At 42.3% G+C, this 25,965-nt stretch overlaps 1 protein-coding gene across 6 annotated transcripts in view; it reads right to left on the reverse strand.

The window, feature by feature from the left end:
* NFASC (neurofascin) overlaps nt 1-25,965 on the reverse strand; it is a 109,597-nt gene that overhangs the window by 41,408 nt on the left and 42,224 nt on the right. For 4 of the 6 annotated variants that reach the window (XR_011358878.1, XM_069945787.1, XM_069945784.1 and 1 more), the window contains exons 2-9: nt 25,457-25,498; nt 22,082-22,211; nt 19,378-19,395; nt 18,298-18,403; nt 17,974-18,170; nt 13,605-13,727; nt 13,339-13,509; nt 226-337 (exon numbers count right to left, since the gene is read on the reverse strand). Coding sequence is in view for 5 of the 6 variants with exons in the window: in XM_069945787.1 (XP_069801888.1) it covers nt 226-337; nt 13,339-13,509; nt 13,605-13,727; nt 17,974-18,170; nt 18,298-18,403; nt 19,378-19,395; nt 22,082-22,163 (809 nt within the window). In the remaining variant the exon portion in view is untranslated. The remainder of the gene's footprint in view (nt 1-225; nt 338-13,338; nt 13,510-13,604; nt 13,728-17,973; nt 18,171-18,297; nt 18,404-19,377; nt 19,396-22,081; nt 22,212-25,456; nt 25,499-25,965) is intronic. The other 2 variants (XM_069945785.1, XM_069945788.1) reach the window with 1 other exon arrangement.

Consider the following 25,965-nt stretch of genomic DNA (forward strand, 5'->3'; position numbering starts at 1 on the left):
CATCGAAAACGTAAAAGAAAAATTAAAGGGAGTGTACTGCAAAATTACTTGTGATCAAAACCCTGTTGATTTCTTTTAAACAAGGTGAAATAAATGTCCCCTGATAAAATAATAATGTATATACTGCACAACATCCCATATCTTCTGTAATGTATAGGCCAGTGTATAGCGGAGAGTGACATGTAGTATACGGGGCCCGACCCTAGTCACCATCACGGTACTCACACTCCGGAGGCGATGCATTCCAGCAGGAGATCTTCATCCCGTAACACCAGCTTAGTACTAGAGGTGCCTGTGGGCAGGAGGAAGGTCGGAATCCTCTCCGGTACTCCGCGGGCTAGTCACAATACATAACCAGTCACTGACATTGTTGTACATAGAATGTGACAATTATACAGAGAGAGTCCTCACATACACAGTACTGACTAGAACCAGGGTGTATCCAAGGCTGGGTTCACACTACGTTTTTGCAATCCGTTTTTTTTACATCTGTAAACGGATGCATGTGTGTATCCATTTTGATCCGTTTTTCCATTGAATTCCATTATAAAAAAAAACGGATCAAAACGGATGCACACACATGCATCTGTTTTTCAAGAAAACGGATTGCAAAAACGTAGTGTGAACCCAGCCTAAGGCAGCAACTTTATGATGTGTGAAAAGCTATCCACTGTGTCTACTACTGCCTATGCTGGGCCGAGCTATCTTTATGGCTGGGATTGTGAAGGACTTGGTGTCACATGAGCCACATGTTCTAAGCCAATGTTTCTCTCTCCATGTTACCGGCATGAATTGCTGTTTTAGTTAACGTCCCATTGGAAATCACCGGTTTTAGTCTCAGTGGTGATGCTCAATCTGTTTTGGCGGCACCTGCTGTCTGGTTACGGATCTATTTACGGTCCTCCCGGGACGGCGGCCGGGTCTGGAGAATAGCGTTAGTCAATTACATGTTAATTAGAGTGGGTTTCTTATAATAACATCTCCTGCCTGCACCGCCTCCATCCCAGGCCGCTAATAGCTATTACATCCAGTGATAGCTTTATAATGAAGACGGAAATTAAAAGACTACAAGTGAGGTGATCAAGTCTGAGCATAAAACACTCTAACATCTTGTTATACACAGTACTGTACTGTAACCTACAATGGCACTAAATGCTACAAATCTTTAAAGGGGATTCTTCATCATATTCAAGCAATGTTACAATTAAAGGGGAACTCCGGGGAATTACTTTTTTTTTTTCAAATCTACTGCTGTCAGAGTGTTTTTATAATTTGTAATTTACTTCTATTTAAAAATCTGCACTTATCAGCTGCTGTATGTCCTGCAGGAAGTGGTGCATTCTTTCCAGTCTGACACAGTGCTCTCTGCTGCCACTTCTGTCCATGACAGGAACTGTCCAGAGCAGCAGCAGCAAACCCCCATAGAAAACCTCTCCTGCTCTGGACAGTTCCTACAATGGACAGAGGTGGCAGCAGAGAGCACTGTGTCAGACTGGAAAGAACACAGCACTTCCTACAGGACAACCAGCAGCTGATAAGTACTGGAAGGCTTGAACATTTTAAATAGAAGTAAATAAAAAATCTATATACCTTTCTGACACCAGTTGATTTGAAAGAAAAAAAAAATCGCTGGAGTACCCCTTTAAGGCCATACTCACATACTGTAAAACAAAAGAAAAATATGGCTGTATTTTCAATTTAATTATGTGGTCCATTGAAGTCAATGGGGCAGTGGACATCAGTGATTAAATTAAGTGGATGTTCTGAAAATACACTGTAATCTGTAGAATGATAGTAGATAGATATGAACCAAGCTGGTCACTAGTTACCCAAGTGGTAATACATGTCAGTATGATCTATAATATATAATAATATAAAATATATACAAATGTCGTAGGTAGTGTCAGCTCACCTGTTTGTGCCTCGAGCTAGTTTGTTGGATTAGGGGGGTGCACGGATCCCGGGTTGCCAGCCCGCTTGATACAGAAATCTCCAAAGAAAAAAATGAATTGATCCAGCAGGTCCAAAAAAAAGAAAAAAACTGCTAAAATAGCAAATTTTAATTCATCTTAGGGTAAAAGGTTGAGTGGCCGGATACTGCACTCTTAGTAGTGAACCTCAACCTTTTAACCTAAGATGAATTAAAGTTTGCTATTTTAACAGTTTTTTCTTTTTTTGGACGTGCTGAATCGATTCATTTTTTTCTTTGGAGATTTCAATAATATACAATATATATCTACAATGTCTTATACAGCTGCCGTGGATTGAGGACCTTACTGGTCCTATTACTCCCTGACACTTGTCTTTATTCATTACCTGTATATATACAAGAGGTTCCTGTATATATTACCTGTATATATACCAGAGGTACCTGTATATATTACCTGTATATATACCAGAGCTTCCTGTATATATAAGAGGTTCCTGTATATATTACCTGTACAGTATGTATAGCAGAGGTTCCTGTATATATTACCTGTATATATACCAGAGGTTCCTGTATATATTACCTGTATATATACCAGAGCTTCCTGTATATATTACCTGTATATATACCAGAGCTTCCTGTATATATTACCTGTATATATACTAGAGCTTCCTGTATATATAGCAGAGGTTCCTGTATATATTACCTGTACAGTATGTATAGCAGAGGTTCCTGTATATATTACCTGTATATATACCAGAGGTTCCTGTATATATTACCTGTATATATATCAGAGGTTCCTGTATATATTACCTGTATATATACCAGAGCTTCCTGTATATATTACCTGTATATATACCAGAGCTTCCTGTATATATTACCTGTATGTATAGCAGAGGTTCCTGTATATATTAGCTGTATATATACCAGAGCTTCCTGTATATATTACCTGTATATATACCAGAGGTTCCTGTATATATTAGCTGTATATACACCAGAGGTACCTGTATATATTACCTGTATATATACCAGAGCTTCCTGTATATATTACCTGTATATATACCAGAGCTTCCTGTATATATTACCTGTATATACACCAGAGGTACCTGTATATATTACCTGTATATATATCAGAGCTTCCTGTATATATTACCTGTATTTATACCAGAGGTACCTGTATATATTACCTGTATATATACCAGAGCTTCCTGTATATATTACCTGTATATATACCAGAGCTTCCTGTATATATTACCTGTATATACACCAGAGGTACCTGTATATATTACCTGTATATATACCAGAGCTTCCTGTATATATTACCTGTGTTTATACCAGAGGTACCTGTATATATTACCTGTATATATATCAGAGCTTCCTGTATATATTAATTACCTGTATATATACCAGAGCTTCCTGTATATATACCAGAGGTTCCTGTATATATTACCTGTATATATACCAGAGGTACCTGTATATATTACCTGTATATATAGCAGAGGTTCCTGTATATATTACCTGTATATATACCAGAGGTTCCTGTATATATTACCTGTATATACACCAGATGTACCTGTATATATTACCTGTATATATACCAGAGCTTCCTGTATATATTACCTGTATATATAGCAGAGGTTCCTGTATATATTACCTGTATATATACCAGAGGTTTCTGTATATATTACCTGTATATATACCAGAGCTTCCTGTATATATTACCTGTATTTATACCAGAGGTTCCTGTATATATTACCTGTATATATACCAGAGCTTCCTGTATATATTACCTGTATATATACCAGAGCTTCCTGTATATATTACCTGTATATATACCAGAGGTACCTGTATATATTACCTGTATATATAGCAGAGGTTCCTGTATATATTACCTGTATATATACCAGAGGTTCCTGTATATATTAGCTGTATATACACCAGATGTACCTGTATATATTACCTGTATATATACCAGAGGTTCCATCCCCAGGATACCTGCTCCTAGTACAATGTTACTATTATTCCGGCCGTTATCTGTACGCTATCGCGATATACGGACACATTAATGTGTGCGGGATATATACCAGGGCGACACATTACTGTGACTACGGGGCTGAATAGATAAAGAACCACTAGACAATCCTGCTGCATCCAGGTGTAACAGGCAAGAGGTAAGAAGCGCAGAGCAGCAGTCGGGGTTACAAACAGCGAGACAAGAAGGACACAAAGCAGAGACATGGGAAGAGTAACGTCCTACTATGGGATATATACAAGGAGAGCTATAACCCAATACAGGATAAGCCTACTCTGGCTGTACAACCTAAAGCACCAACATTAAGGGGACCTCTCACTTCTGGGGAAAAAACACAAAAACTGCTGGTGGAAAAAATAATAATTTCATGTATATACAATGCAGGAGACTCTCTTCTGTGTTACAGGGACACACTTCATTTTCTTCTATTTTGTGAGATTTTGACAGTCCTGTGGGAGTCCATTTTCTCTTAGGGGATGTTCACACTGAAGAATAGGCGAGAAACAGAAAAGGAAAGTTTTCTGCATGAAATTTCCTCTTCTTTAACTCTGGCGGGATCAGTTCGTTGGGTGGAAAGCGGATCCGCGGTGGAACATTCCGGGTGTAAATTCCGTCATGTGTGAACAACAGAGCGGAAATCCTATTGAGCACAATGGGACATCACTCTGTACACATTTTACAGGTGGAATTTAAAGAAGAAAACACTCTAACATCTTGTTATACACAGTACTGTACTGTAACCTACAATGGCACTAAATGCTACAAATCTTTAAAGGGGATTCTTCATCATATTCAAGCAATGTTACAATTAAAGGGGAACTCCGGGGAATTACTTTTTTTTTTTCAAATCTACTGCTGTCAGAGTGTTTTTATAATTTGTAATTTACTTCTATTTAAAAATCTGCACTTATCAGCTGCTGTATGTCCTGCAGGAAGTGGTGCATTCTTTCCAGTCTGACACAGTGCTCTCTGCTGCCACTTCTGTCCATGACAGGAACTGTCCAGAGCAGCAGCAGCAAACCCCCATAGAAAACCTCTCCTGCTCTGGACAGTTCCTACAATGGACAGAGGTGGCAGCAGAGAGCACTGTGTCAGACTGGAAAGAACACAGCACTTCCTACAGGACAACCAGCAGCTGATAAGTACTGGAAGGCTTGAACATTTTAAATAGAAGTAAATAAAAAATCTATATACCTTTCTGACACCAGTTGATTTGAAAGAAAAAAAAAATCGCTGGAGTACCCCTTTAAGGCCATACTCACATACTGTAAAACAAAAGAAAAATATGGCTGTATTTTCAATTTAATTATGTGGTCCATTGAAGTCAATGGGGCAGTGGACATCAGTGATTAAATTAAGTGGATGTTCTGAAAATACACTGTAATCTGTAGAATGATAGTAGATAGATATGAACCAAGCTGGTCACTAGTTACCCAAGTGGTAATACATGTCAGTATGATCTATAATATATAATAATATAAAATATATACAAATGTCGTAGGTAATGTATATATAGCAGAGGTTCCTGTATATATTACCTGTACAGTATGTATAGCAGAGGTTCCTGTATATATTACCTGTATATATACCAGAGGTTCCTGTATATATTACCTGTATATATATCAGAGGTTCCTGTATATATTACCTGTATATATACCAGAGCTTCCTGTATATATTACCTGTATATATACCAGAGCTTCCTGTATATATTACCTGTATGTATAGCAGAGGTTCCTGTATATATTACCTGTATTTATACCAGAGGTACCTGTATATATTACCTGTATATATACCAGAGCTTCCTGTATATATTACCTGTATATATACCAGAGCTTCCTGTATATATTACCTGTATATACACCAGAGGTACCTGTATATATTACCTGTATATATACCAGAGCTTCCTGTATATATTACCTGTGTTTATACCAGAGGTACCTGTATATATTACCTGTATATATATCAGAGCTTCCTGTATATATTAATTACCTGTATATATACCAGAGCTTCCTGTATATATACCAGAGGTTCCTGTATATATTACCTGTATATATACCAGAGGTACCTGTATATATTACCTGTATATATAGCAGAGGTTCCTGTATATATTACCTGTATATATACCAGAGGTTCCTGTATATATTACCTGTATATACACCAGATGTACCTGTATATATTACCTGTATATATACCAGAGCTTCCTGTATATATTACCTGTATATATAGCAGAGGTTCCTGTATATATTACCTGTATATATACCAGAGGTTTCTGTATATATTACCTGTATATATACCAGAGCTTCCTGTATATATTACCTGTATTTATACCAGAGGTTCCTGTATATATTACCTGTATATATACCAGAGCTTCCTGTATATATTACCTGTATATATACCAGAGCTTCCTGTATATATAAGAGGTTCCTGTATATATTACCTGTATATATACCAGAGGTTCCTGTATATATTACCTGTATATATACCAGAGGTACCTGTATATATTACCTGTATATATACCAGAGGTACCTGTATATATTACCTGTATATATAGCAGAGGTTCCTGTATATATTACCTGTATATATACCAGAGGTTCCTGTATATATTAGCTGTATATACACCAGATGTACCTGTATATATTACCTGTATATATACCAGAGGTTCCATCCCCAGGATACCTGCTCCTAGTACAATGTTACTATTATTCCGGCCGTTATCTGTACGCTATCGCGATATACGGACACATTAATGTGTGCGGGATATATACCAGGGCGACACATTACTGTGACTACGGGGCTGAATAGATAAAGAACCACTAGACAATCCTGCTGCATCCAGGTGTAACAGGCAAGAGGTAAGAAGCGCAGAGCAGCAGTCGGGGTTACAAACAGCGAGACAAGAAGGACACAAAGCAGAGACATGGGAAGAGTAACGTCCTACTATGGGATATATACAAGGAGAGCTATAACCCAATACAGGATAAGCCTACTCTGGCTGTACAACCTAAAGCACCAACATTAAGGGGACCTCTCACTTCTGGGGAAAAAACACAAAAACTGCTGGTGGAAAAAATAATAATTTCATGTATATACAATGCAGGAGACTCTCTTCTGTGTTACAGGGACACACTTCATTTTCTTCTATTTTGTGAGATTTTGACAGTCCTGTGGGAGTCCATTTTCTCTTAGGGGATGTTCACACTGAAGAATAGGCGAGAAACAGAAAAGGAAAGTTTTCTGCATGAAATTTCCTCTTCTTTAACTCTGGCGGGATCAGTTCGTTGGGTGGAAAGCGGATCCGCGGTGGAACATTCCGGGTGTAAATTCCGTCATGTGTGAACAACAGAGCGGAAATCCTATTGAGCACAATGGGACATCACTCTGTACACATTTTACAGGTGGAATTTAAAGAAGAATGCGCGTAAAATTAAGCACGGATTCCGCTTGAAATTCCTCACCTATTCCTCAGTGTGAACATACTCTAAATGAGGAGCGTATTCCTTCCAGGATCTGAATAGGAAATGGTGCCAGAACGTGCCAGAGATTTGTAATTTAGTTCTATTTAAAAATCTCCACTCTTCCAGTACTTATCAGCTGCTATATGTCCTGTAGGAAGTGATGTATTCTTTCCAGTCTGACACTTTGCTCTCTGCTGCCACCTCTGTCCATGTCAGGAACTGTCCAGAGCAGCAGAGGTTTTCTATGGGGATTTGCTCCTGCTCTGGACAGTTCCTGACATGGACAGAGGTGGCAGCAGAGAGCGCTGTGTCAGACTGGAAAGAATACACCACTTCCTGCAGGACATACAGCAGCTGGTAAGTACTGGAAAGTACTGGAAGACTGGATATTTTTAAATAGAAATAAATTACAAATCTATAGAACTTTCTGACACCAGTTAATTTGAAAGAATTTTTTTGAGCTGGAGTACCCTGTGGAATATGCTGTCTAGCTCGAGAAGAATAATACAGCTGCTTGCGAGGGGTCGATCTGAGCCGCTGACTACATACACACAGAGCGAGCAGCAGCCACGTACTGATGAGAAAGTGGCAGAAATTTAGGGAAAGGATTTGGCTACCCTGTATGTCTACTGCTACCCGGGGTACTACCCAGCAGCCTCCTGCTCCTTAGCAGATGCATCTTATATTGCTGTTTATATAACATCATTCTGCAAGAAGGATCAGATATCCGCAGAGATACTTTCTCCTCAATGATGGAAATATAATAAAACCAGTGCTGGGCAATGTGCACATGCTCGTATACGGAGATACAAGATGCATGGTGCCATTACAAGGGCTTCTGAGCAGGTAAGATCGGAGTTCTTCCTTTCTGGGATTGGTTATGAGTCTATAGTGAGAGTGGTTAGCTAGTAGGTGAGGTATGATGGAGGTCTGGAGACCCCAAGGACTCACCATGGTACATAATAGTGAGGTTCATTGTGGCATGTACAGCAGAGTCATTACGGGAATTCTCTGGAATAAACAAGATAGGGTGAGAGGCCCAGGGCAACATACACAGGAGCAGTCAATAAGACGAGAGATTCAGCCGTGGAGGGGGGAGGATGAAGCATGGGAGGAAGACAAAAAGAAAATGCTGGGAAACATGTGCGGGATGCATGCAGCTCAGTAATGCCTATACAGGACTGGTAGGAAACTAAATGGGAAAAGGACATAAATGAACAAAAGGGTATGCCGGTGATATTTCTTCTTTCAAATCAACTGGTGCCAGAAAGTTATACAGATTTGTAATTTACTTCCACTTAAAAATCTCCCGTCTTCCAGTACTTATCATCTGCTGTATGTCCTGCAGGAAGTGGTGTATTCTCTCCAGTCTGACACAGTGCTCTCTGCTGCCTCCTCTGTCCATGTCAGGAACTGTCCAGAGTAGGAGAGGTTTTCTATGGGGATTTGCTACTGCTACTAAAAATCTAGGTAACTTTCTGACACCAGTTGATTTGAAAGAAAAGAAATTGTGCCGGAGTAGCCCCTTAAAGCAAGTGGCCCATGAATGTTAAGATGCTTTCTAAAACCAGCTGCTTTCCAGTTGTTGGAGAATAAAACTTTTGAGATGCTGAAAATGTTGCTTACAGTTTTATCCATGACTAAAAAGCCTCCATTATTGCCCCATTTCCCATTGATGGTAGTTGTGTTTTGTAGAGTGTGATTATTCTCTGTAATAGCTCTATAGGGTCTATTCATAAATATGTTGTTATGGGTGAGAAATCCAGACGCCGGGGCGGCCAGGGGGCTTCTATCTGACAATACAGAAAGTGCACACAATCCACAATCAGCCATATATGATGCGGAATAACAGACGTCCAGATTATAATATAGAATAATATAATAATAAAATATATAAACGTGTTCATCCTATAATATATAATAATATAATATATAAACGTGTCCATCCTATAATATAGACTAATTTAGTAATGTAATGTATAAAAAAGTCCACACTATAATATATAATAATATAATATATAAACGTGTCCATATTATAATATAGAACATAATAACCACAGGGCAGTAAAGGTTTCCTGATGTATAATGCATAAAAACTACCAGCTTTACTCCTTCAGCATATACCCGTATAGCCATGGTGGTCCATATAGGTAACCAGGACATGGACAATGATGGACTGACGTGTTTCGAGCTTTAGTCGTAAACTAACTTGTAGTAGTATTCAGGTGTGATATAAAGGATAACCCCGACTACACATGACATTACATCCTATTTTACAAAAAGATTATGTAGAAATGATCCTAGTATGGACTATCTAGGGAAAGAACCTTGGAAAGGGGCCTAGCGCAGGTGTAGGGGTGTCAGACCATAGTTCCGCACATACTCTGAGTGTGCACTTGGGCTGAGCTACCACGGCAGTATGCCGGACGTAGGGAAGAGTAATACTGGAATAAATGCAACGCGTTGCGGCTCTACCAGGGAAAAAGACCAGGAGATCCACGGGCAGGGTCAGAGCGGGAAGATCGGGTGCTGCTCAGCATGGAGAGGTGGTGCGGCATCAGGGATGATGAGAGTATTAGTCTGACATGGCGGTACTATGGCTCTCATCATCCCTGAGGCAGCACCTCTTCTCTTTCCCGATCAGCAGCCGATATTCCCGCTCTTACCCTACCTGTGGATCTCCTCTTTCTTATTCCTGCATAAAAATATCCAGTGGGTGATCCTGTTTGAAAGTGCTCGCCCCCAATCTCCACCTTGCAGAGGTCTAATAACCCTTTCAATGGCATGGAACTTGAAACAGGATGGCTACTAGCACAAGTTAGATTATGACTAGGGGGACATTCATGCGTTCCACACTTACCACCCACGCACGAACAATGTGCTACAGACTGGAATTTGGAACTTATTGCATCAAGCTATGTAACACTTTAAAAGAAAAGTCCGGCGAAAATTTTTATTAAAGTATTGTTTTACCCCCCAAAAGTTATACAAATCCCCAATATACACTTATTACAGGAAATGCTTATAAAGTGCTTTTTTCCCTGCACTTACTACTGCATCAAGGCTTCCCTTCCTGGATAACATGGTGATGTCACTTCCTGGATAACATGGTGATGTCACTTCCTGGATAACATGGTCATGTCACTTCCTGGATAACATGGTGATGTCACTTCCTGGATAAGAATAGTGATGTCACTTCCTGGATAACATGGTAATGTCACTTCCTGGATAACATGGTGATGTCACTTCCTGGATAACATGGTGATGTCACGACCCGACTCCCAGAGCTGTGCGGACTGTGGCTTCTGGAGAGGATGATGGCAGAGTGATGCTCAGTGTCCCTCCAGTGCCCTGTGTCCCTCAGCGTCCCTCTGCCATCATCCTCTCCAGCAGCCACAGCCCGCACAGCTCTGGGAGTCGGGTCGTGACATTACTGTGTTATCCGGGAAGTGACATCACCATGCTATACAGGAAGTGACATCACCATGTTATCCAGGAAGTGACATCACCATGTTATCCAGGAAGGGAAGCCTTGATGTAGTTGTAAGTGCAGGGAAAAAAGCAGTTTATAGGCATTTCCCGTAATAAGTGTATATTGGGAATTTCTATAACTTTTGGGGGCCAATACAATACTTAAATAAATTTATTTGCCGGACTTCTCCTTTAAACTGAATGTACCATCAGGTACATCACTTTGGGTTGTTTACATCGGCGTCTGCAGGGGGATGACGGTGGCCTGGTCCTTTTTTTGAACCGCCGCCCGGTTTCCACGCACGTCCCCGGCCTATTCCTGGCCACCGGCCCAGCCCGGAGCACTGGGGGCAGGCTCATCGACCCCAAGTGGGACTATCAATCTGTGAATCCATTGATTCTAATGGAGCTGCATCACAGAGGGGAGATAGGTTACTCTGGGGGCCAGCGAACGTGCCTCCAGTGCTCCGGGCTGATTCTGTGCTCAGGAATAGACCATCGCTGTGTGCAGGAATCAGGTGACGGTTTAATAAAGGACCATGCCACTGCCATCCCAGCGCCGGTCTCTAAAGGTTTAAAAAAAACCATGTACCTGATGGTAAATTCGCTTTAAATCTTCAGGCTACTATACTGACACATCCATGCAGCTGTTTTAGTACAGTAGCGCTGTTTTCGAAGCTCCCAGCATCATAATGAATGATGGTGTCAGGGGTTCTGCACACGGGTGGAGATTTATCAAACATGGTGTAAAGTGAAACTGGCTCAGTTGCCCCTAGCAACCAATCAGATTCCACCTTTCATTTTCCAAAGAGTCTGTGAGGAATGAGAAGTGGAATCTGATTGGTTGCTAGGGGGAACTGGGCCAGTTTCACTTTACACCATGTTCGATAAATCTGCCCCATTGTCTGTAATTGAAGACCGTGCACAGAACTTGTGAATGCCTCATAAGCTCCACAAAGGCTCCAAATCTCATCTGTCATTTCCTGTGTCCCAGTTGTCGGCATGGACTCCCATGGGCGTGTGATATCATGCTGAAGGAATACAGCCGGGTGTCTTTATGAGGAGTGCTGGAGCGTGTTGTACATATAGCACTCTGTATCCTCCTCCTCCTCCCGCAGGTGAGCTGACTATCAGCCCTCCTCTTCCTCATCTCTAGTGTTAAATGACGGATGAGAAACAGACAATAAATGGAGGGTTATGTGAACAGCGGACAATGTGGTGAATACAAATAAAATGACATCAAAACAGCAGAAAAGTATACAGGGATAGCAACAACAAGCAAAGGCAAGACAGGTCAAACCAAGCTGCGAATGCAGAAGCCGCACGTTATACTATATACAGCATATATAAAGTATATACATAAAAAGCAAACATGTCAGAAAATGCAGAAAAAAAAACAACAGCAGAAGCAGCAGGCAACTCATTGTGCAGCTTTAGCGTAACTACTAAAACCTGTTCTGTTGTACAGTCCTATCTGCGGACTGGAGGTCGGGAATCACTATATGGAATAAGGATTGTAGGAAATCTTCTTATTAACCAACATGCAGAAGAACCAGACTGTACGATATGTTACTGTCTCCATATGGTGGTCGCTATCCTGTTCTCTATAACTACCCTATGGAAACAGAGGACACTGAAAAGTTATTACTAAGCTGCTTTGGTACTGAAGTGTTTATATGGTAAGGATACAATTTTTCAGTCTTCTATGACAGATCACCCATGGGATGGTGTAATGTTACAGGGGTGATCTAGTTAGGTAAAATACAAGTTAAATCATCCCCCTCCTGGAGACTAATAATTCATTCCATACTTGTTATTATCTATTTAATCTCCTTCCCCCAGTTCTGAGCTGCTGCTTTCTGCTGAAGACACAAAAATCTGTGCGTGAGCCTTTCCCCCCATCTCCCCCTCCTCCCTTCTGAGACGCCTGATGTAAACAAGTTCCTATCTGCAACTTTGTAATTCTGTCTCCTTCCCTTGGTTCTGAGATGCTGATTTCTGCTAAGGACACAGAAAACTGTGTGTGAGATGTTCTCTCCCCCTCCTTCCTTCCGAGACAGCTGATGTAAACAAGTTCTTATCTCCAAAGGTTATTTACAATCAGGTACCCTTGATCTCTGATTAACCCTCCTGGCCTCACAGAGTGCAGAGACAGCTATCCAGGGACACTGCTTACATCAGCCATTTAGGGAGGGAGGGAGGAGGAGAGAAGTTCACGCACAGTTTTCTGTGTCTTTAAAAGAAAGCAGCAGCTCAGAACTGAGGGAAGGAGACTGAATAGATAATAACAAGTATAGAAGGAACTGTTAGTCTCCAGGAGGGGGGGGGGGTGATTTAGTATGTATTTTATCTAACTGGATAGCCCCTTTAAGCTACACATAGTCAGAGACAGAGAAGGCTACAATATAAGAGATATGTTAATACCCTGAGCTGTGAAGAAAGAGCCCACTTACTGGTCAGAACCTTAAGAGTATAGGCGTTCTTCTGCTGGATGGTGTGTGTGAAATGGGAACGAGCATTGCAGCTATAATCCGTATGTGCATCTTCACGCAGGACATTAGAGAAGTACAGATCCCCGTTCAAACCTTGAGACACCCGTCTATTCTGCGCGATGGGCTCCATTGCTACAAAGGAGAAAACAAACGGGGAGGAATGGTATAATGTCATGTGAATTAGATCTTATTACATATACAACGGCACAGCGTTATCTCCAACTTACAGCTGCTCATCCAGAATATGACTGGAGGGGGGAGACTCGGCGGGGGGTTACACTGAAGGATGAGAGACGCTCCTTCGTTCACCACAACTGGGTCCAGGTTTTCCTTTGGCCACAATGGGGATCCTGTACAAAGGAGAAGAAGAACAAATGTACTTACAGGACCCACCGAACAATCCAGGAACATATGATTACCGCATTCTGTAAGGACTTGTTCACATCATGATTTGTGCCTCAATGGCACGGATATGTCAGAAAACAAAATGACATGTCTCTGGGATGCAGGTCATGGTATCAACCCTACCTAAGAAGCACTATTTAGCAAGAAAGAATCTTCAGCACTTGGTATGAAGCTGTGCAGAGGTCAGGTCTAATACTGTTAACACCCATCCTATTAAGGACCAATAACTATAGAGGCCAATAACTGCTCCATGTTCATTTCCATTCTCCTGCTGGAGCTATGAGATCAGAGCTGGCAAAGAGAGACAGCTGGATGCTGTGGGCGCATTGCATCCAGCTTCCTACAACAGCAGAAGGTCCCCATGATTTACATACCCACCAATCGGTTTCAGGATCTGCACAGATGCAGGATCTTTCATGATGCCACGGGCATGTACATGGTTACATAATCGGGTAGGAGGAGTCATAGAGGGTAGAAGAGACCCACAATATGGTAGGACTGGTATGTATTAAAATAAATATGTATGTGTGTGTGTGTGTGTAACAGTTCCGTATGTACATAGCACAGCTGTGTGTATAGGTACCAGTGATGTGTGTATATGTCTGTAGCGGAGCTGTGTGTGTAGGTAGCAGTAATGTATGTACTGTATATGTATGTAGCAGAGATGTTTGTGCATGAAGCAGAGCTGTATGTACGTAGCACAGCTGTGTGTGTATGTAGCAGAGCTGTGTGTGTAGGTATCAGTCATGTATGTATGTAGCAGAGCTGTGTGTATGTAGCAGAGCTGTATGTGTGTATATGTGTATGTATGCAGCAAAGCTGTGTGTGTATATGTAGCAGAGCCAGATGTGGGTATGTAGCAGTGCTGAGTGCATGTGAATGATTGCTACAGAGCTGTGTGTGTAGGTAGCATTGATGTATATGTGCATATGTATGTACTAAACATGCGTGTGTATATAGCAGAGTTGTTTGCATGTAGTGCAGCTGTGTGTGTAGGTAGCAGTGATGTATGTGTGTATATGTATGTAGCAGAGATGTGTGTGTATGTAGCGGGTGCTACAGAGCTGTGTGAGCATGGGATGCTACAGAGCTGTGTGAGCATGGGTGCTACAGAGCTGTGTGAGCATGGGTGCTACAGAGCTGTGTGAGCATGGGTGCTACAGAGCTGTGTGAGCGTGGGTGCTACAGAGCTGTGTGAGCATGGGTGCTACAGAGCTGTGTGAGCATGGGTGCTACAGAGCTGTGTGAGCATGGGTGCTACAGAGCTGTGTGAGCATGGGTGCTACAGAGCTGTGTGAGCATGGGTGCTACAGAGCTGTGTGAGCATGGGTGCTACAGAGCTGTGTGAGCATGGGTGCTACAGAGCTGTGTGAGCATGGGTGCTACAGAGCTGTGTGAGCATGGGATGCTACAGAGCTGTGTGAGCATGGGTGCTACAGAGCTGTGTGAGCATGGGTGCTACAGAGCTGTGTGAGCATGGGATGCTACAGAGCTGTGTGAGCATGGGTGCTACAGAGCTGTGTGAGCATGGGTGCTACAGAGCTGTGTGAGCATGGGTGCTACAGAGCTGTGTGAGCATGGGTGCTACAGAGCTGTGTGAGCATGGGTGCTACAGAGTTGTGTGAGCATGGGTGCTACAGAGCTGTGTGAGCATGGGTGCTACAGAGCTGTGTGAGCATGGGTGCTACAGAGCTGTGTGTAGCAGAGGTGTATGTGTAGCTGACTTCTGTGTGTGCATGTGTAGCAGAGCTGTGTGTGTAATGTGCATGTTAAGAAGCTTTGTACAGTATATGTGGAAATGCAATACTGTAAAAAGTAAAAAAAGAACGTTTTCGAAATGATAAAAACATAACAAAAAAAAACGTGCAGGACAAGCACTACACAGAGCTATATCACTGATATGTGGGTGTTTAGACCCCTGCAGATCGATATAACAAGCCAGGAAAAGTACAAGGAGGAGTGCTCTCTGCAGAAGACCGGCTTCATAGATTTTCTATAGAATCTGTCCCCTGCGGTGAGCAGAAATACAGGGAGAGAACTTTTCCCCACTTGTTCTAGTCATCTGTAGAGGTCTCAGACCCCATCACCACACACACACACACACACAACTGATCAATATGACATGTCAAAAAAATGACAGTAAAACTTCCTGGCCAGTTTCCCACACAGCATATTTCACAGCCTGAATGCAGGTCTGATGACCAGGACTGACAGCATCTTCTCTCCAGTCTGGCACAGTGCTCTCTGCTGCCACCTCTGTCCATGTCAGGAACTGTCCAGAGCAGGAGAGGTTTTCTATGGGGCTTTGCTACTGCTCTGGGCAGTTCCTGACATGGACAGAGGTGGCAGCAGAGAGCACTGTGTCAGACTGGAAAGAATACACTACTTCCTGCAGGACATACAGCAGCTAATAAGTATGGGAAGACTGGAGATTTTTAAATAGAAGTAAATTACGAATTTATAAAACTTTCTGAACTAGTTGATTTGAAAGAAAATGGTTTTCACCAGAGTGCCCCTTTAACTAATAATAAACTAATAATATTACTGTCTATGAGGATGCCACATACCCTACAAGAGAAGTGCAGCAGTGGGCAGTACATTTGGCTTTTATCAGTACAATGTCGGCTTGACTGCAAAGCCAACAAAGATGAAGGTCACAGCGTCCCAACCCTTCTCTGTGAGAATTAATGGGCCCCTATAACATCTTCTGACATGTCACAATGATAACTATATGTGCAGAGCGAGACAAGTGACCTCTGTAAACATCACTTGCAGCTATGAAATCCAATACACATCATATCCTCCTGCCCTAGATGTCTTCTTGTATGTTGTGTCAGTGACTAAATGATGTACAAATGCTATTAAAACAAGACGACAGACAGAACTCGCCTTTAAGGGAATGTCTCATCAGAAAATGACTTATTGTATAAATTATGTTTTTATGTTAAACATATTTTTTAAGAATTTTTGACCACATTTGTTCTAATTTTCTATTTTTCTATCTATATTATAAAATAATCCTGATATCTTGCAGTTTTTATTCTCACCACTGGGGATAAAACTAAGCTGTGACTTCCTGTTGTGTCTGTGGTGATAAGAGGAGGCTGCTGTAAAGTGATCTGTACAGCATTGAAGTGTCATGTGACCCTGGCAGATAGAGGAGACAATAGTGGCTCTCTGCAGAATGATCTCTTCACAGGCCACAGAGCGCTGTCTATTGTCATCTATGTCCATGAGGCTTGCTGTAAAGCATGTCACTAAATGCTGTTAACAACAGCCCAGGCAATATGGTCGCCCCCATAACAATGTACAAGTAGTGAAAAAAAATAGAAATTGAAGTGAGAAAATAGAAACAGATAAGAATAAAAGAACAATTTTTTGTATGTAATCAGTAAAAGAAAATCTAGGCGAAACATTCCCTTTAGGGTTAGTTCACACGTACAGACTCGCAGCGTAAATCTCGCTGCGAGTCTGTCAGGTCCTGGCAGTTCACTGTCACTACATACTTGTAGCTGTCTGAACGACCGCTGCGTGTATGTAATTCTGCCGGCCCCTTAACCCCTTCTGCTGCCGCCCGGCTCCCGCTCTGTATACATTACCTGTCCTTGCTGCACGGGGTCCCTGCGTACTGCTCTCCCGCCCGGCCAATTAGTGTGTTGCCCAGCCGCAGCCACTGACTGGCCAGGCGGGAGAGCAGTACGACGGGACCCAGTGCAGCAAAGAGAGGTAATGTATACAGAGCGGGAGCCGGCAGGCGGCAGAAGGGGTTAAGGGGGCGGCAGAATTACATACACGCAGCGGTCGTTCAGACAGCTACAAGTATGTAGTAACAGTGAACGGCCAGGACCTGACAGACTCGCAGCGAGATTTACGCTGCGAGTCTGTAAGTGTGAACTGACCCTAAAGGGATTTCCAATTTAAAAGGGGTACTCCTGAGAAAAAATTTTAATACCTAGCTTAAATAAAGTAATATTAAAAAGTAATAACTATTAAAACGATGTCTAAAATTTTTATTTATTTTATATATATATATATATATATATATATATATATATATATATGTGTGTGTGTGTATAATATAGCGTGACCCACAGCTCAACTCATTCTCTATGGAGCTGCCGGAGATAGACGAGTGATGTACTAAGAAATATTAATTCGGAAAACCCGTTTAGGGTCATCCTGGGTACTTACTTGACACCTGCAGTAAAATCTTGTTTGAGAGGGCTGTACCATGTCGATTTCGAGCGAAGCACTGATATTCTCCTTCATAGTCCTCAGGCCGACCACCTCCATAAATGTCAATGACGAGGGTCCCAGACCGCCTGCGGAATGAGACTTTTGGGTCTTTGGCTACATTGTAAAACTTCCCATTCCGCGTCCATGTGAATCTATGGGAATAAAATCACAATTCTAGAAGATACTCTCTGTAACATACAGGTACAACGCAGCCCAGTCACAGAGTTATCGTAAAGGACTGGATATTGCCATTAAGTGGAGAATAAGTAAAGGACTTACGTTGGATACGGGTTGCCTGTAGCCTCACATTCAATGATGATATTATCGCGGGGGTCCACTATATAATTCTTTTCAGATTCCTTGGTGATGGTTGGGGGCTGATACACTACAGAAAGGCAAAAACAGGAGATTGGCTCTTCATATTTCCTATTTCCATGGTCTGGCAACAGTGACAGCTTGGAGCAGGGTAGACGTAGCCTACACACCTATACATTTACTGTTGGCATCTAGCTTTATGGGAGGGCTACGGGAGTTCCTATTGTCTTAAAGGGGAACTCCAGCTAATAAAGATTTAACACTGTTCAATCCCCACCCATATTCTAAGCTTGTGTGTAAAAGGTTTCTATCGGTTTGTCTGCAGCACATCCTGACTCACACCCTGAAGCTGCTGAAAATCGTCACTGCCTGCTCCACTCTGTCTCAACTCCTCTGTCCTCCCCCTCCCTTATGAGACACAGGTCACATGATCTCTGTCTGTGAATCTGTGAACAACATGGATGTCATGTCAGCATTGTGATATTAACTTTATTATAACTAGCATTGTATAATTTCAGTGGATCTGCGAAAAAAACAGACCCAGATTGCAATACGAATGCAATCACAGCCGTTTTCTCAAAGATCGCAGATCTAGATAGTGGAATTAAAGGAGAACTCCGGGCTGGAGTAATTTCTGGCAGAGTCCGGTTGAGGGGGAGGATGAAAGAAGTAACAGGCTCTAACCTTCCCCGCTCCAGCACTGGTGCTAGTATCCTGCAGATCCAGTCTCCCGATCCTGGCCACTTCCCAGCACAGAGTTCTCCTTTAATCCACGTAGCAGAAAAATCACTAAACATGTCACTAAGGCTGGGTTCTCACAATGCGTTTTTTGCAGTCTGTTTTGGAATATGGTCCTGATGATGACACCTACTCGGCCAATCCCCCAGTCTATCCCCAGCCTCAGCTCTATACACGTCTGATATATACACGTTCCCGTATATATCTCTATAGCGCTGTCTGCTCATTACACTAATGGGACACGTCCATGTTCTACAGAACTGCGATATCAGCTGGAAGCAAACGATACTGATCAGTGAAACTTACGGTCTCGCTCAATGGTTGCTGTTAGTGTCCATGAGAGCAAATGGGAAGTTAAAAAGGAGACGGTTAGCAAACACAAAATCACATTTCACAAAACAGACATGAAGTATTGTGATGGTTCTAAGGCCGAGTTCACACACGGTAAAATAACAGCTAAATACGCCTGTAATTGTAAGTGATAATAAAACAATGTGTGAATAGATGAGGAAAACAGCCGTATTTTACTTATTATCAATTACAGATGTTATTCTATACGGTGTGTGCGCTGGCGTCTAATTTCCCATTGACTATAATAGAGAGCTTTACTATACTGAAAAGACGGCTGTATTTTACAGTGTGGGAACATAGCCTCAATGTGATTTTCTACAGTATTCAAGTATAAAGAAGGACAAGAGACGGGCTGATATACACAATCCACACTGGGAATGAGTGGGTTAAGTAATGTTAGTATTAAAGCAGATCTGTCAGCAGTTTTGAGCTATTAAATCTGCTGACAGTCCTATACTGAGGACAGGGAGGGGAGCCATACCGCTGGTCTAAGTCATGCAGCGTAAACGCCCAAGAAAAATGTTATTGAAGCTGCTGCTGCCGCAAGTGCCCAGGGGTGCGGCCTGCTTGTTAGGTTCCCAGAATGCCCTGCATCTCTTCCTCTTAGCTATGACTGAGAGATCTAGTGTCCAATCAGGAGGCAGCTAGAGATCTAGTGTCCAATCAGAAGGCCGCTAGAGATCTGGGGGGAGATATATGAAAGGGTGTAAATATACACCTGGTGTAAACTGCCCACAGCAACCAATCACAGCTCAGCTTTTAGCTCTGGTAGAATATAAGAGGAGCTGTGATTGGTTGCTGTGGGCAATTTACTACAGGTGTATACTTACACCCTTTCCTAAATCTCCCCCTAGTGTCCAATAAGGAGGCCACTAGAGATCTAGAGTCCAATGAGGAGGCGGCTAGAGATCTAGGGGGAGATTTATCAAACATGGTGTAAACTGGCTCAGTTGCCTTTAGCAACCAATCAGATTCCACCTTTCATTCCTCATAGACTCTTTGGAATATGAAAAGTAGAATCTGATTGGTTGCTAGAGGCAACTGAGCCAGTTTCACTTTACACCATGTTTGATAAATCTCCCCCCTAGTGTCCAATCTAGTCCGCTAGGGATCTAGTGTACAATCAAGGGGCGGCTAGAGATCTAATGTCCAATCAAGGGGCGGCTAGAGATCTAATGTCCAATCAGGAGGCCACTAGAGATCTAGGGGGAGATTTAACAAACATAGTGTAAATTAGAATTGTCTTAGTTGCCCCTAGCAACCCATCAGATTTCACCTTTCATTTTCCAAAGAATCTGAGAGGAATGAAAAGTGAAATCTGATTGGTTGCTAGGGGCAAATGAGCCAGTTCTACTTTACACCAGTTTGATAAATCTCCCTCCCCCTCCAGTATCCAATCAGGAGGCCGCTAGAGATCTAGTGTCCAATCAGGAGGCCGCTAAAAATCTAGCGTCCAATCAGGAGGCCGCTAAAAATATAGTGTCCAATCAGGAGGCAGCTAGAAATCCAGTGTCCAATGAGAAGGCTGCTAAAAATCTAGTGTCCAATCAGGAGGCCTCTAGAGATCTATTGTCCAATCAGCAGGTCCCTAGAGATCTAGGGGGACATTTACAAAGCGTCCGCCCAAGGCGCACGCCAGGGAGAAGGTGCAGATTTGCCCCTTCTCCCTGGCATACCCTGGGCTGGGGAAGCTTAGGGGGGCGTGATAAGGCGGAGAGGAGGCGTAGCCTCCTCCCGCGCCTCATTTATCATGATTTACTCCTGGCCACTGAAGATCTAGTGTCCAATCAGAACTGCTCCGGCCTTGTGCTTCTTAAGCCCCTATTATACGGGGCAATTCAGAGGAGCAAGCGAGTGACAACATGTCAGGTCAGCGCTTGCTTGCTTCTCGTCCCCCAACTCACTAGGCCATGCGTCGACAGCAAGCGGGTAACAGCAGGGGGCGGGGCAGCACATAGAAGATAGTGACGGTCTGCTGCCGCCGCTTCTATTGCGCGGGGCGACAGCAGCAGATCGTTGCCAAGCTGATCGTCTGTGTTTCGGCCTGTTGAGAGACAACATTATGCATGTCGGCTGATTGTTGTCTTCTATTACACGAAGAGATTATCGGCCGTAACAGCCGATATCAGCTGAGTACGGCCAATAATCGCTTTGTGAATTAGGGGCTTAACCCTTCTTACGGTGCAGCTCAATGACTGTACTGAAGGGGTCTCACTTTCTAGCCTGTACTGTATAGCCTGCCACTCAGTTCCTGCCTTCTTGTCTCCTGAAGAGGAGAATGACAAGCTGACAGGCATAAAGTTTAGCTTCTACCACAAAGTATCCCAGAAAGAGGCAGCTGCCGGGCTTGTTCTTGACTACCACCTGCAATGATGGACGGAGTGAGTCCCCATTGTGTCCCCTGTCACCAGTGGAGCCTGAACCTGACAAGGTCACGGAGCTATTGTATGGGGGCAGTGGTGGATGGTAAAAGGCACAGCTGCTTCTTACAGCCCCGAACCATCTGCACAATGAGGGCTGCTGCAGGTAAAACATGAAGGCCTATGTTATAGATGGCCGATAATAATCCTATATTCTTACATAAAAATGATCTACCGACACATAGGAATAATAGAATGACGGGTTAGGGGATACGTCCCACCCTTCCCTCTTCACTTACGGTCCTGAGGAACTTTAATAGCACAAACCAAGTGGAGAAGGAACAGGATAAAAGATATACAAAGACCCGGGTGAGACTTCATCCTGCTCCTCGGGTGTCGGGTGGGCGAGACTCCTTCACGTCTGCAGATCTGCGACAAAGGGAGAGAAAAGAGGATTATTAACATGGTGCATAGTCCCCATATACTAAAGTCTAAATATAACATGGTATATATCTACTATATACTACAATCCGTACACTGTATACACTATGTAACATAGTATATATCTACTATATAGTACAATCCGTACGCTGTATACACTATGTAACATGGTATATATCTACTATATAGTACAATCCATACACTGTATACAGTATGTAACATGGTATATATCTACTATATAGTACAATCTGTACACTGTATACACTATGTAACATGGTATATATCTACTATATAGTACAATCCATACACTGTATACAGTATGTAACATGGTATATATCTACTATATAGTACAATCTGTACACTGTATACACTATGTAACATGGTATATATCTACTATATAGTACAATCTGTACGCTGTATGCACTATGTAACATGGTATATATCTACTATATAGTACAATCCATACGCTGTATACACTATGTAACATGGTATATATCTTATACAAGGAGATACTTGTCTAGAGATGGGAGCATGCTCGAGTCCGATCCTTCTGCATATGAATACCGGAGGCTAAAGAAGTTGGATGCAGCCCTAGGGAGGCCTGGCAGATACATCCTATGGTCATAGGTTGCATCCATATACTTCAGGACTCCCTAGGGCGGCATCCAACCTCTTCAGCGACTGGCAACCAAATCCAAATATTAACCCTTACGATACAATTACCAAAATATAACCTTTATTGAATCATCATTCCCAAATACCCACATATGTGGATTGTGTATATGTTTTTTATGGGTATTTGGGAATGATGATTCAATAAAGTTTATATTTTGGTAATTGCATTGTTTGGTATTGTGTCAGAAAGGGTTAATACTTGGTAACCATCTCTATACCCGTCCTCAAACCTGTTTAGAATAAAAAATAGTGTTTTTTTTTTTTAATTTCTCATTGTGTGATACTAAATGAAGATATATAGCATTTTTAGCACCTGATATCGGTCTTTTTTAGACAAACACAAAAGTATGTGTTATTAAGTGATGTGAGACGTTATATGACGGCTTCACACCCCCTTCTTGCCCCCTCTCTCACCTCCCATTTGCAGACATTTACCCTGCAGCCTGAGGCCGTGCTCTGCGCCCATCTGCTTGCACGGCCAGCTGCCGCCCCCGTCACAGCACATCCCCCACCGCTGCATTGTGGCCTATTGTGATGTAACCCCAGAAGAGCAGCTGACCATTACAGCACAGCCACATGCAGGACAGCAGGTATTGGGTGACACCGGCCTGACAGCATCTCTGGCTGAGAAGTCATAGTCCTTCACCTATTCTCAGATGTCACTGAATAACCATATCTCAGTGTTCATCACCCGGAGCAGGTGCCGCATACAGGATTAGTAACACAACACCTCCAGACGGGACACATTCATCTGCCGCAGATCTAACATGGAACATCTGGTTATCGGCTTCTCAGAACAGCCAAAATATTAGCAAACACTGAACCAGACCTGATAATAACTCAGTATAATCTGTGGACGGAGACACGTGATCCTGCCACCTGATGGCAATGAGGACTATGCGGCAGCCTCTTACCATCCTACAACGTCTACTGTACACTTCTTCACTGAGATGGGAGACATCTCAAGCTCATGCACCTCTAAGGCTATGTTCACACACCGGCGTAATGAAGGCTGTTTTTTTTTTTATTAGCATAATAATGGCTGTTGTTATGAAATAATGTTTGTTAGGAGGGGAACTCTGATAAATAAAAAAAATTCTTTCAAATCAACTGGTATCAGAAAGTTGCACAGATTTGTAATTTAATTCTATTTGAAAATCTCCATTCTTCCAGTACTTATCAGCTGCTGTATATCCTGCAGGAAGTGGTGTATTCTTTCCAGTCTGACACAGTGCTCTCTGCTGCCACCTCTGTCCATGTCAGGAACTGTCCAGAGCAGGAGAGGTTTTCTATGGGGATTTGCTGCTGCTCTGGACAGTTCCTGGCATGGACAGAGGTGGCAGCATAGAGCACTGTGTCAGGCTGGAAATAATACACCACTTCCACAGCAGCTAATAAATACTGGAAGACTGGAGATTTTTCAATAGAAGTAAATATATATAAACTTTTTGACACAAGTTGATTTGAAAGAATTTTCCCCCTTTAAAGGAGAAGTCAGTCGAAAATTTTTATTAAAGTATTGTATTGCCCCCCAAAAGTTATACAAATCCCCAGTATACACTTATTATGGGAGATGCTTATAAAGTGCTTTTTTCCCTGCACTTACTACTGCATGAAGGCTTCACTTCCTGGATAACATGGGGATGTCACTTCCTGGATAAAACATGGTGATGTCACTTCCTGGATAAACATGGTGATGTCACTTCCTAGATAACATGGTGATGTCACTTCCTGGATAACATGGTCATGTCACTTCCTGGATAGCATGGTGATGTCACTTCCTGGATAAAATGGTGATGTCAAGATCCGACTCTCAGAGCTGTGCGGGCTGTGGCTGCTGGAGAGGATGATGGCAGGGGGATGCTCAGTGTACCTCCAGTGCCCTGTATCACTCAGTGTCCCCCTGCCATCATCCTCTCCAGCAGCCACAGCCCGCACAGCTCTGAGAGTCGGGTCGTGACATCACCATTTTATCCAGGAAGTGACATCACCATGTTATCCAGGAAGTGACATCACCATGTTATCCAGGAAGTGACATCACCATGTTATCCAGGAAGTGACATCACCATGTTATTCAGGAAGTGACATCACCATGTTATCCAGGAAGTGACATCACCATGTTATCCAGGAAGTGACATCACCATGTTATCCAGGAAGTGAAGCCTTGATGCAGTAGTAAGTGCAGGGAAAAAAAGCACTTTATGTGCATTTCCCGTAATAAGTGTATATCGGTGATTTGTATAACTTCTGGGGGGCAATACAATACTTAAATAAAAATTTTCGCCGGACTTCTGCTTTAAATCTTCACAGGGAGCCATACTCAGGTAACCTCATGGTACCATGCTATATGACAAGCCTAGCCTAAGAACATGAGCTAACAAATTAATTACTATTTAGGATGCGAACAATGGGAGTTCGCCTTTTTGCATTCTATTTTTTATTCATGATATATATATATATATATATATATATACACACACTCACACATATAACACGCCGTATCAATATACCACACAGAATTACAGAGAACCAGTCTCATGCTGGCTCCAGCTCCTTACCTTTACAATTCTCCCTCTTCCCTCTGTAGCCTTTGTTTCAATCTGCAAGACAAAATGTTGTTATTAAGTGAGTGTCTCATCACTTAACAAGTTAGGCTGGGCTCACACCGCGGTTTTTTTCATCCGTTTTGATCCATTTTTCCACTGACTTATTATTGACACATTATTAAGAAAACGGATCAAAACGCACCCACTTTTTTGGCGTACACAAAAATATGGTCACCCACTTTTTTTTTTTTTTCATGTGTTTTGATTCTTTGTTTTATACTGGAAGTCAATGGGAAAACAGATCAAAACGGATGCACACAACTGCAAGAAACGGACTGTAAAAACGTGGTGTGAACGCAGCCATACTTGTCCAGTTCCGGCAAACTAAAATTTCTACCAGATCATGTGTTAACTTATTTTGTTCGAAGAAAGCCATACCTGATGACTGTGGTTTTCTAAGTTTTAGGTGGGAGACTCTGAAATGGTCCATGACTAAACATACATGTGAAGTCTAGAAAATT

Source organism: Dendropsophus ebraccatus, chromosome 11 (assembly GCF_027789765.1).
Source record: "Dendropsophus ebraccatus isolate aDenEbr1 chromosome 11, aDenEbr1.pat, whole genome shotgun sequence".
In the NCBI taxonomy this organism is placed as follows: domain Eukaryota; kingdom Metazoa; phylum Chordata; class Amphibia; order Anura; family Hylidae; genus Dendropsophus; species Dendropsophus ebraccatus.